Raw genomic sequence first — 13755 nt, forward strand, 5'->3', positions numbered from 1 at the left:
CAGGCAGAGTGCAGCTGCTCCAGCTTTGTTGGATCAGATTTGACTCCAACACAGGTGCAGCTAAGCAGGGCTGGCAACAAGTCCTGACATATAGGAACACAGCCAGTTGAAGAGTTCGACCCCCATAAATGCCACAGTTAAGTGTATTAGCCACTAAGATGTTATAGGACTGTTTTCTGCTGAAGCATAGCTGCCCTTCAGAAACTGAAGCACTAGAAAAGCTGCGCAGAACTAAATCTAGGCCAAATAGCTCCACTAAAACCACCACTTTCATGGGACCGTTCATTCTTTGTCACTTGAGATAGAGATATTAAAATAGATACCGAGATAGATTTAGAAGGACTAGAGATGTAAAGGCCTGGCAAAATGCTAGCAAAACAGGGGAACATGCCCCCATTTTCCACCCCCACCCCCATTTTTCCATTTCTATTTTTTTTTTGGGGGGGGGGGCTTTGCATCTCTATTTCAGACCAACAAATCTGACTATAATTTGTTTCAAACTGCTTTTAATGTATTTCTACATTGTTATGACCTGCCAATATGAGGTGGCAGAGGGCTTTCTAGTAAAAGCTTTGCCCCCACTTCAAGTAGTAGCTTGGCTGGTCTTAGCTCCTTGGAAATGGGCCAACAGTGGCTGCCATATTGTTTTCTCATAGAATACAACATACTGAGTCATGCCATTGGTCCATCGAGCTCATTATTGTCTATACTGCTTGGCAGTAGCTCTCCGGGGTTCCAGGTGGGTCGCTCCCAGCCCTACCTAGTGATGTCAGGAGTTGATTCTCGTATTTTCTTCATGCAAAGCAGATACTCTACACTGAGCTGTGGTGCATCACATTTACCTCTTCACACAGAGAACTCCCAAGATTGTGGAACCTTGGTTGCACAGGGTCCTAGAAGATGGGGAAACCTCCATGTGAAGAAGTATTTGTGTGTAGGCTTCCCCATCTTACCTTGCCACAGTAGCCCAACAACAGTGGTTTTAGAACTGGGGAGCTCTTTCAGTGCTAAATGCATGAAAAGGGCTGGAAATGAAAGAAAACAGAAAGATCCTATAAGATCTCTTTTGGTCAAATTTGGGATCATGGGGCAGATCCAGGTTTCAGCTTTCAGCTGCAATGCATTACAAAATGAGTTTGCTGTATCGGTGACTAATTTCTGCAGAAAGCTTTTTATCTAGATGAAACTAGATGGAGCACTATGATACACACATACACACATGTTACTTTAACAATGACCTAAAACTCTCCTACATTATTGTTAGAGAACCATGCATGTACTCTATATGTGGCAGCCTGCTTCCTTCTCCTTCAAAGCATTTTGATATAACACACACAAATAATGGCACTTTTCATGCATCCCTTCTCTTGACTATAGGTTGTACCTCTCTCAAGTTCACTGCTAGTTTTAATCCTAGGAAACCTTGACCAGCTGATATTTCAGCAGTTAATGGAAGCTCATTTTTCCATAGTATCTTGAGGTTTGGCTCTATTCAGCTTTCACAAGGACTCTTTGGTCTTTTGTTAGAACACATAAATAACGACCTTCAGAGATTCTGACGATCAATACACATGAGCTTTCATTACAGCTTCTTCAGTGAATTAATCAAATTACGTGGGACAAATGATTAGCTGCATTATCGTCACCTTTTCTGTTAGGACAATTTGTATATCTTAGAACACCAACTTTAAGTCCTAGTGGATATTACTCCTTGTGATGGACACATCCCAGTCAACTGGGCCCTGCCTTGCCTGCAGAAGGGAGACCTGGCCACAGCAAAGTGGACTCCTCTGCTCAGCCTACCTTACCCTGTTAAGCAACTTCCTGCCACCAGATAAAGGGAGATTTTTCTACAAACCTGCCCCTTTATCAGCCAGCTTAAAAAACCTTCCTGGAGTCTCCCTGAAGCCGTCTTCTCCCATTGCCCCAGAATGATGCTATGTGCAGACCAGAATTGACCAGATCACCACTGCTGCTGCCACCAGGCCCACCCACATAGGAGGGAGCCCTTTAGAAGGCATTTTGCCAAGTCCCCTTCAACCTCATGCTAGCCCATAAAAGCTAACTGTATTTGGGGAAAATGTGAAAAGAAGGCCCTCTTGCACATGCTGCATTCATACGTCAGGTTTGTCTGATTCTTCCTATAAAATTGCCATGTCTTGTTTGACATTATTGAGCTAAATGGAACTGTCTGCTTGTTTTTGAAGCAGACCAGGTCATTTCCCTTTCCATGTCCTTGTGTATCATAGACCAATTACACGTCAAGAAAAGGCCACAACCAGTTCCTTTATACTGCACAAAATCTCAATATCTTTAGCATGGGAGACTTAGGTTACTAAAAAATATCCATCCTGATAGTAATGGAATAATTGGGAAAAGCCATGGCCTATGAGTAGTTTTGTGGTGTGCCATGCAATTCTCAAAAGCTGAGCAGCAAAGAAGTGCGAGAACGTGTGTGCCCCCTGACTTCTACCACAAAATGGTGGGCAAAAAGGACTTGATTGTGCAGTGGGTAGCCCATGCAAAACATAATAAATGCTCTTACTGTCCATTTACTTAATAAATAATAAATAATAAAATTTATTTATATCCCGCCCTCCCCGGCCGAAGCCGGGCTCAGGGCGGCTAACAACACTAAAACAGTGCAACATTATAAAAACATTATAAAAATTAATTAAAATCAAAATTGATGGCAACCATAAACTAAAGTTTTGTAAAGATTGCCAAGGAGGGAGTCAGGCTGGCCCTGACCAAAGGCCTGGTGGAACAGCTCTGTCTTGCAGGCCCTGCGGAAAGATGTCAAGTCCTGCAGGGCCCTTGTCTCTTGTGACAGAGCGTTCCACCAGGTTGGAGCCGCAGCCGAAAAAGCCCTGGCTCTAGTTGAGGCCAACCTAACCTCTCTGTGGCCTGGGACCTTCAAGATGTTTTTATTTGAAGACCGTAAGTTCCTCTGTGGGGCATACCAGGAGAGGCGGTCCCGTAGGTACGAGGGTCCTAGGCCGTATAGGGCTTTGAAGGTTAAAACCAGCACCTTAAACCTGATCCTGTACTCCACCGGGAGCCAGTGCAGCTGGATAGCACCGGATGAATGTGATCTCGCAGCGAAGACCCTGTAAGGAGTCTCGCTGCGGCATTCTGCACCCGCTGGAGTTTCTGGGTCAGTCTCAAGGGCAGCCCCACATAGAGCGAGTTACAATAATCCAGTCTGGAGGTGACCATTGCGTGGATCACAGTGGCTAGGTCAGGGCGAGAGAGGTAAGGAGCCAACTGCTTAACTTGGCGGAGATGAAAAAATGCCGCCTTTGTTATAGCTGCAATCTGCGCCTCCATGGAGAGGGAGGTATCGAAGATTACACCCAAACTCTTAACGGACGGTGCTGGCACTAATTGCACCCCTGCAAGAGATGGGAGTTGCCCCCTCAATCCCATATCGTCCCATCCCAGCCAGAGGACCTCTGTCTTCAAAGGATTTAACTTCAACCGGCTGCCACGTAACCATCCAGCCACAGCTTCTAAGCATCTGATCAGTGTGTCTGGGGCCGAGTCAGGATGGCCATCCATCAACAGATAGAGTTGGGTGTCATCAGCATACTGATGGCAGCCCAGCCCAAAACTCCGGACAAGCTGGGTGAGGGGGCGCATAAAGATGTTAAAAAATATCGGGGAGAGTATCGCACCCTGGGGCACTCCACACACCAAGGAGTGGCGGGATGACAATTTCCCCCCCCAAGCGCCACCCTCTGTCCCCGACCAGAGAGAAATGAGCGCAGCCATTGAAGGACTGTGCCCTGGATCCCCACGTCGGCAAGGCGGTGGTCCAGGAGTTTGTGATCGACCATGTCGAAGGCTGCTGACAGGTCTAGAAGAATCAGCAGCCCCGACCCGCCTCGATCCAGCTGCCTGCAGAGATAATCTGTTAGGGCGACCAGAGCTGTCTCGGTCCCATGACCAGCGCGGAAGCCGGACTGGAATGGATCCAGAGCCGAATACTTCCCATTCAACGACAAAAAATTATTCTAAGCTAAAACAATGTAGAGTGAAATCTGAAAGGCATTTGACGAGCAAAACTGTGTCTGACAGTAGTTGTTCCTTCTAAAAGCCCCTTTAAAGCCACATTCAAATGATGACAGCAGCTTTTTTCTGCTGCCATTTTTAGCTTCTGTTATGTTTGCCCATACATTATCTCCCTCACCACCACCCCTGCCACCCCTTCCTGGGAAGATGGCCCATTCTTATGCCCTTGTTCAGGCTGCAAGTGAAAATGAATTTGATAGCCTGACCTCATCATCCAAGGTCAGGATCGAAATTGGCACATTTATCAGTCTCTGCTCAAAAAAAGGCCAAAGTCTAGAATTATGGAACCATGATGCTTTGGGGATAGGCTGTCAAGATTTCGTGATGAAGTTTGTACAGTTCTGCCTGTATGTCTGTGACTAATCTGTTGCTGAATTATGCTTCTATCCACAAAATCATTTTTCCTCCCACCCCCCACCCCAGTCCTTCAGTACTTTTTCACATATCCACAAACCACAGACTTGGGCTTTAACTCGGTTCTTCTGCTGGAGATGAGATCCGCAACCAAAATACTTTCAGATTTATTTGGCTAATGATTACAAATCATTGCCACATTTTAAAAGTTCCCTTTACCATGTGAAAAGTACACAAACAGCTTTGCGCTTTTTTGCAAATATATATGGTAGTCTTGCTTTAGGGCTAAAATGTCCTTGAAAGACTTTTTACAAAATGTATTCAATAACGAAATGCAGAATTGATGCAGTGGTAAAGCAGGGGGTGGGGTGGGAGCCTGCATCAACTAAAAAGGGCACTGTATGCTAATAAGCAAATGTGAATCCTTATCAAGAACTGTTTCTCTAAATGGCAAAGAATCACTTTCCCTTTTTAGGGCTTGTAATGATTTTAAGACCTAAAATAAATGCAGCAGCTTGGGCATTAAACAATCATTAATGCTTCTCATGGGCAGAATCTTTTGCTATTGTGCTAACTTAAAGATGTAATGTGTTTGGATTTGATGAATAATGTCATTTGAAGTTTGAACTCTTATGTGTCTGCATATTGATGGGGCAGAGCCATTTATGGCTGGCAACTAGCAAAATGTCCAGTGCTTCCCACAATATAGTTTAAGCAACTTATTTCTTTAAAAAAAAAAATACAAGAGTGGCCTGGCCTTCTGGGAGGGTCAAACTCCTTAGATCAAATGCTTTGAAGCATGTCACAATTTGAATTCTTCGGAGCACACCTAGCTGTGCAGCACCTTGGACAGCAGCCAGAGAGGACACTACAGTGGTACCTCAGGTTATTTATGTTTCAGGTTACATACGCTTCAGGTTACAGACTCCGCTAACCCAGAAATAGTGCTTCAGGTTAAGAACTTTGCTTCAGGTTGAGAACAGAAATCGTGCTCTGGCGGCACAGCAGCAGGAGGAGACCCCATTAGCTAAAGTGGTGCTTCAGGTTCAGAACAGTTTCAGGTTAAGAACGGACCTCCGGAATGAATTAAGTACTTAACCTGAGGTACCACTGTACTGGACTAGATGATCCCTTTTGGTATAGGGCAACTTACAGCTCTCTCTCATAATAACAGGTCTTAGAAGTCATTCAGTTAAATTAGCCATAGTTTTGGAACATATATAAGACTGTGCTATATCATACAGCATTTAAGTTAAGAGAAAATTTGTTACCACAAGGTATTGTTTGACCTGGTAGAATTCATGGATGAATTTGTATAGCCCATGTAAGTCATTATGCCCCACCTTAGTTTGACTACTCCTTTACATAGTACAGATGTGCCATATAAACTTTTGTTCCTTTCTTCGTGGTGAGGAATGAGTGGAGAAAAGCCAGGGCCATCAATGGCCCCTTATGGCAGTGCATGATATTGAATGTGAGGTCTGCTGCTGAAATCTACAGAAAATCAATAAACTAGAACAAGTCAGTGCAACTTGTGACCCAGAAGGTTGAGCCTCTCTCACCTTGGATGGTGGCCCACCAGAAACTTGAAAGCCCTGTATTTTCTGCCTGTTTTGGACTGTAAAAATCTAAAGTAGGAGGTAAGGTGTCTCTGTGTGGAAGGGAAGTCAAGCACCTAGTAGGTCAGAGTACATGGCTGGTGGGCCAGGTTCCCTCAGTGGATCACAAACTGAACTAGATTTGGAGCATGTGATGCCTTCTTACACAACAAGCATATCTAATGCTCATCAGAATACTCTCTTTTTCTTGCATGTCTTCACCACGATCTGTCACAGAACGCAAGCTGGACACAAGAGTAAGTGAGTATGACATACTTATTGATTTCACTGTTAGTCAAGGGGCTTCGTTTATACATGCATTTTACAGCCGGAGTATTGGCCCTTGGGGAAAAGCCACAGCAATCAATTTAATTAGGAGGCTTTCAGAAATCATGTCTCTCCCATGTCTCTCCCCATTAACCGTAATGAACCCCAAGACATGTTTATAGTGCGTTTCCCCTTCGAAGGCTTCTGTAGGAAGCATCAAAACGTCTCACTATAATGAGTGGGATCTGTGGTTTCCTTTCCCCTTTAAGGTTTTCTTTGATGGTGTTAAGCTAGAGCAGATTTGAACATTAAAAGGTCAGGTGGCTTTCAGCTTTGCTTCAAAAGGAGCCCCAACCACAACTTTTATAAGCCTTTGATATGAGGTGACGAAGAAGAGTGATTTGGCCTAGAGGCGAGCCTGGGAAATCAGACAGACTCCACCTGAAAAGTTGTGGAAGTTCACGTCAATCTTCTTTTAAATCAAACAGAAGAAACTTTGAGGACAGTTCAGATGGATTATTCAGGATCAGAGTAGATTTGATGCTAACTGTACAGTTGTCATTATTAATCTAACTCCTCCCTCCTCCAAAATGTCCGATGTCACAATGTGTCCTGTGGCAAAATATTTATTTTATTTCACAACATTTATATACTGCCCGATTGTCATACAGCCTCAAAGGAGTTTACAAAAAGCATAAACTATGAAATTATCAGTTAAAGCTTAAAATAAAATAAAATTAGACATAAACTAAAACCAGATTAAAATACATGACAGCTTCTACACATACTTATCACAGAGTCCCATTTAACTATGTTTAATAACAGTAACTTAACATGCAGGACTAATGAACTGGTCAGAGATAGAGTTGTTCCTGGAGAGTACTCACATGTCAGCTGCCTCACTCTTCCCATAAATGGTACTCCATCACATAACAGCAGGTTCCTTTTTGTGTCTGTGTGTGTGTGTGTGTGTGTGTGTGTGTGTGTGTGTTTTGAATTGAAGGATTTTGAAATTATATGTCTCTGTGATGGTTGCTCTTTAAACATGGCTTAGTTAACCCATCAAAATAGCATGGAAGTTCAGAATGCCCTGGCAAACAAGAAGATTCCTTGGATTAAGCATTAGGAAGTTTTTTGAACTCTTAAGAGCAGTGAGAGGCTAGATAGGCACTTGCAAAAAGGGCAGTTGGTATTTGCTATGCAGGATAAAGATCAGATGATATGAGCATCGTTTCCTTTCCAGCTCTCATCTCATCACAAGATCTTTGCATCTGCAGTGCTTCCTATTTATTAAGATCTTAACTGCAATATATTAATAATGGATTCTTTATGCTTTGAGGGACTTTTCTAGTTCATTTATTTTTCATGCTGTATTTTAGGAGTTGTATAAGTGTTATTATATTTTTACCATATGTAACTTTTGTTTATTATATTGCCATCCACTGAATTTCCCCCTTGGGAAAGCACAGCAGGATACAAATTAGGTTATATTTTAAAATATAAATAATTCTGTGTGCAAACAAACACATAACTCTTCTCATCGGTTTGATAACTGTAAAATGCCTGAACTCTTCCATCCACCCAAACATATATTGGAAGACTGGTGTTTCCAGATAAGTGCTCTGGTCCATGGGGTCACGAAGAGTCGGATACGACTAAACGACTAAACAACAACAAATAGGCATGATGAAATGATGGTTGTGGACTGTGACATCCCCTTTGAGAACACTTAAGGCTACAATCCTATACCCACTTATCTTGGAGTAAGTCACACTAAGATCAGTGGACTTACTTCTGAGTAGACATGTCTCAGATTGCCCTGTAATCCTGACTTTAAGTTCTTCCTATGGAAATAGATAGAATACGTACTGCAGCCCTCTACAGGGTCACTGTTGAATTCAGTGGGTTTTACTTCTGAGTAGACATGCATCCATTTGCACTATTACATTCTTAATTATGGCTGGCCTATGGCCATTGCTGTTTCCCAGAAAAGCAATGCACTACCTAGTAGAAAATTCCAGCTCATCAGAGCTATATTCCAAATTGTCCAAAGATTTGGTCAGCGATACCAACATGAATTTATAATTACTATTTTGGGGGGGGGGCTGAAACAGGATATTTTAAGGTTGTCTCATTTCCCCATCCTTTGGGCAACCCCAACAAAAACAATATGTGTTGTACTTTACTATAAACTGCTGGCCCATCAAGAAAGCAGGTAAATGAGCACAAAATACCTGAATCGAAAACTGTAATGGTTTCCAGCCTCTTAGTACATGCAAATGGCTATACTTCACTGGTCGGCTAAGGGCATTATCTCAACAAAAGAACTGGTTTGGTAGCCTTTTCTACTAGATGCTAAACCTCCCTGGACATAGGTTCACAGGCCTGGAAGGAACCTGTGGATATCACCCAGACTCTTCCCCAAACCATAGATAGACACACAGAACCATATATAGATGGTTTGAGGGTTTTTGTTTCTTATCAAGTGGTATATAATTTTTGTGAAATAAAATAATAAAATAAAACAGAGAAATAGTTCTTATGCCTATATCATTGGCTAGTGCAGTAATTTCTGCGCTCTTTCCCCCACAGACCACTGGAAAGTTGCTGGGGGGCTTGAGGGACCATTTAATGGTTTTCCTACTTACTGTAGCAATTGTAATGCCTTGTGCTCGATACTATATGATTTCCTATTGCATTTTTATATACATATTCCTTGGGAACCCCTAGGCTAGTGGCTACCTAAAAATGCCATCTAATAACAATTTTTCAATGTATGCAATTTATTTTTGTCAATGTATACAGTTTCTGGGTTGTTGTTGTTTTTTTGTATTGTATTCCATTGTCAGAGCTACTGTCCTTGAGATCCCATGAAGGACAAATGTAAATCTTGGTGTATGCGATAACATGTACTGCTGTAGCATCTTCTAGTGTGACTATCTCTAATTAATAAATTAATACTCTGCCATTTGAAATAATCACACTCCACCGATAAATAGGAAACAAAGCACAGACATTGCCTACAATTCTGGGGTCTGTTCAGCTGCTAACATGCCTCTCCCATAACTCTTTTGACTCTGTTAAGATAATCATGTACCATCTGCTTCTTGCCTCAGGCTGGCTGTGATGTGTGTTCAGGACAAATAAAAAGGACAATCAAAGGTATGCACCCTGCCCCTGGTAAGCACTGGGATCATCTTGCAATCTTTTTTAAACCAAAAATCTATAATATTTTCATTTGAATCTCTTCATCGGTATAGCTAGCATTCTTACACAAAAACCAAAAAAAAATGGACTTCTTTAAAGATGTAAAAAATGACAAACAGCTGACATTTCTTTCTAATACTCCTTTAAGTATGTGTTGCTGCAAGCGATGGAAATGTCACTCAGTCCTCTGAGGCCATTTTGTCCCTGCCAGGGTGGGTACCTTAAGGGACCTTTACTATGTTGACAACTGAACTTTTAAACTTAGATTACTCACACATTTTGGTTCACATGTGCAGATTAACTTCTAAGCAAATTAAAATTTGCCCCCAGGAAGAAATGACCCTCTTGCGCGTGCCCCAGAATGTAACTTCCAGTTAAGGATAGGCCAGTCATAGAAAGAGAAAGTGTGTGTCTACAAGCATATACAACCTGAGCAGTCTCTATATTTAGAGTACCTTATGAATGTATGGGGGTGGGACGCAGGTGGCGCTGTGGGTTAAACCACAGAGCCTAGGACTTGCCGATCAGAAGGTTGGCAGTTTGAATCCCCGTGATGGGGTGAGCTCCCATTGCTCGGTCCCTGCTCCTGCTAACCTAGCAGTTCAAAAGCATGTCAAAGTGCAAGTAGATAAATAGGTACCGCACCAGCGGGAAGGTAAATGGCGTTTCCGTGTGCTTCTCTGGCTCGCCAGAAGCAGCTTAGTCATGCTGGCCACATGACCCGGAAGCTGTATGCCGGCTCCCTCGGTCAATAAAGTGAGATGAGCGCCGCAACCCCAGAGTCGGTCACGACTGGACCTAATGGTCAGGGGTCCCTTTACCTTTTTACCTATGAATGTATGGAGTTTGTGGCAGGGAACAGTGAGGAAATTCCTAATTTACTTTCCTTCATTATTATTAAATCTTTATTAATTTGAATTTTAAAAATATCAAAATGCAACGACATTTAATACAGACACAAAGTGAGAAAATAAAGAAGAAAGAAAATAAAAAGAGAAAAAAGAGAAGGAAAAAACAAAAAAACACACATAATACTATACATTTCATATATGTAAATGCCATCTCATATTTACAAAGTCACAAAAAAGAACAAAAACATTACTGTGAATTAGCTAAAAAAAGGCTTCCAAATATTTTCATTTACTATATCTATTCTTTCCTTTATAATGCACAGTCTCAAATTAACTTTATTATTTCCATACATCCAAACATAATCTAATTTACTTTCCAAGCATTTGTTGAAAACAGGTCCAAGTATGTTAAACTGGAGAGATAATTTATGAACAAAAAGATATTTGAAAAGCTATGGAATGCCTTCCCAAGCCAAAATGTGGATTCTCATGTGATCAAGTTCAATATACTGCTATAAAAAATGAAGCACAGTTCTTCCCCGTGTGATCTTAATGTGTATAGTATGCTATATTTTTAAAATATTCCTCCATTTCAAGAGAGAGAGAGAGAGAAAGCTTCAAGTAATGCTACATAGTACAATATTTCAAATCAATGGAGAAAATTGCCTTCTGAAAGTAGATAACAAAGAGGCAAAAGCCACCTATGAAGCAAAATAAGGCCATAAAACAAAGTTATGCTGGGAGTAGATCACATCGCTTCCCTCTGTAAGACGGCTGCATAGAATGGATAGGTCTGTTTTATAGAAGAGCAATTATAGGAGAAGCACAAAGGAGTGTGGAGACAAAATGCACCCAGATGGGAAGACTGGGTGTCCTGGATACATTCTGGCATATTGAAAAAGTTCACTTGCTTTTTGACAAATGTGATGGCTATTCCTCAGAACAGAATAGTTCCTTTGAGGGAAGTTAACCATGGTGCCAAAATATGTAAAAAGAACACAAATGACAGAATATTCTCAGTTTAGTAAACAGACTGTGGGGATAGATCGCATTCATTAGTAATCTCAGTCAGAGATTGTTGGGGTGGATTTTGAGCTCGCTGTCAGAAATCTGAGCAGCTCAGTATGGGTGTAAAAGTTGAATTATACATTTAAAGCACCCAACCACACCCAAAAGAACTGTGGAGACTAGTTTATTAAGGGTGCTTGGACTTTTGTAGCTCTGTGAAGAGGAAATGTGCTTTAAATGTATGGTGTCTTCCAGACTATTTCACAAGACTATTGAGCAAGACTCAAGCACACACAGTTGCATAATTCAGGTTGCATAATTAAAGTGAATTTGGCATTGTTGAGCCACAAATATCGTTCCAAAGAAACATTTTGTGCTAAGGAAAGTGACTTGAAAATGTATGGGGAATTGTGGGATAACAATTGCTTGACATGATGTCATATAACTTCCCACAAAAAAAATAACAAAATGAATGCTCAATAAGCAGCCAACATTGTATAGTCATCGTCTCCAACAAATCAGGATAAGTGTTCAATAAAAAGGTTATTTGGTGGTGACCTAAGAGGAGGTTTTCAGTGAATGATAGAAGCAAAAGCATATTGCACTTTTAAAACATAAAAATAGCCTCTTAAAAAGCAAGCTAATAGAATTAGTCACTATGGTTCTTGAAATTGGCATGTATATAAGTAATTTCTGTTATTTGTAAATGCTCTTTATTAAAGGGAAAGTAGTGTTAATTATAAGCATCAACGATGTGATTACTTCTAAAAGTGATCTTTCTGTTGTTGATAGTGTAATTTGCTGCCTGATTGAAGGAGATCAACATCAAATGTTGAAACTTAAATCTGACCTTCAGAGAAGATTTTCATAATAATTATTGTTACCAGAAAATTTAAACGTTGTGCTGCTTCATACTTCTATTTATTCATTTGTCTGATAAATGTTTAACCCACCCTTCATCCAACGTCTCAGGGCAAGTTACATCTCCACCAAAACCACAATCAATGAAGTACTAAAAGGTAAAATAAAATAACCACAAAATCAGCATCTAACCCCAGACGCCCCACAATGGCTCTCATTAACATGGCAGACTGAAATCATTGAAAGGCTGGTGAAAAGAGGTGTATTTTTATTTGGTGGTGAAATGCAACAGCATCAGCCCAAATCATGCTTCTGAGGGCATTATACAAGCTGGCTGCACCACCATGGAGAAGGTCCCATCTCAAGCCACCACCTAATAATAATAAAAAATAATAATAATAATAAATTTTATTTATACCCCGCCCTCCCCAGCCAAGACCAGGCTCAGGGCGGCTAACAACCAATAATAAAAACAAGTTGATTAAAATACAATTTAAAAACAAGATTAAAATACAACATTAAAACATTAAGATGCAACCTCTTCACAGGAGGAGAAAGGAAAAAGAAAGAGGGGGAGGAAATCAAACCGATTCTAAGCCAAAGTCCAGGTGGAACAACTCTGTCTTACAGGCCCTGCGGAAAGAACTCAGATCTTGCAGGGTCCTGGTCTCATGAGGCAGAGCGTTCCACCAGGCCGGAGCCAGAGTTGAAAAGGCCCTGGCTTCCTTAGGGCCCAGGACCTCTAAAGTGTTGCTATTTATGGACCTTAAGGTCCTCCACAGGGCATACCAGGAGAGGTGGTCCCGTACGTACGAGGGTCCTAGGGTCCTCTACCTAATGGTGGAGCCACAAGGAAGGCCTGCCTCCAGAGCTAAAAGCCTAGGCCAACTAATATTGAGAAGGGTGTTTCTACAGATACTTGGGTCCCAAGTCATTTATTGCTCTAAAGGTTAGCACCAACACTTTAAGTTCAGCCAAGAGAAATATAGACAACTAAAGGAGCAGTTTTATAATGTGCTTCTTGGTGCAAGGAAAAAAAATAGGCATAAAAGGAGAATTCCTAGATGCCAATATCCAAGTTTGAGGCAAGTACTCCTTGGTGAGAGAACCCCAGAACAGATTTAAAATCACAAAATATACAGCAAAGTAAAGCATGGAAATTTAGGCTGTTACAGACCTTTAAAATATGCCCTTGTGAATTCCAAAACTTCCCCAGCATAGGAAAAGACCACACATTTGGTAAGTTTAAAATTGGTTTACTTACAAACTCTTCAAAGGTCTGGCTCATGTGCTTTTCCATACAGCATTCAGAAAAAGTTGCACAGGTAGTGAAGCTTGTCTTAGTTTCAAATGGTAGGAGTTTCTAAATTATTGGTATAGAACCTCAAGAGTGGCTTTTGAGAGCCATGCAGCCTGAGCTGGAACAACTAGCTTAGCCCTTTCACACACTGAACTTCCAGGTAGACGGGAGAGTGAACAATAGGCTTTATTACCCCCTCAAGGTTAAGGGGAATGACCTAGCTAAGCCTGGCAGG

The 13755-nt window shown here is 41.4% G+C and overlaps 1 protein-coding gene across 5 annotated transcripts in view; it reads left to right on the top strand.

Annotated features, from left to right (window-relative positions):
* LOC307213990 (uncharacterized protein) overlaps window positions 1-13755 on the top strand; it is a 269322-nt gene that overhangs the window by 146998 nt on the left and 108569 nt on the right. For all 5 annotated transcript variants that reach the window (XR_013837793.1, XR_013837794.1, XM_079972323.1 and 2 more), the window contains one exon: window positions 6264-6287. Coding sequence is in view for 3 of the 5 variants with exons in the window: in XM_079972323.1 (XP_079828449.1) it covers window positions 6264-6287 (24 nt within the window). In the remaining 2 variants the exon portion in view is untranslated. The remainder of the gene's footprint in view (window positions 1-6263; window positions 6288-13755) is intronic.

The sequence above is a fragment of the Podarcis cretensis genome (genome assembly GCF_951804945.1).
Source record: "Podarcis cretensis genome assembly, chromosome: 4".
In the NCBI taxonomy this organism is placed as follows: domain Eukaryota; kingdom Metazoa; phylum Chordata; class Lepidosauria; order Squamata; family Lacertidae; genus Podarcis; species Podarcis cretensis.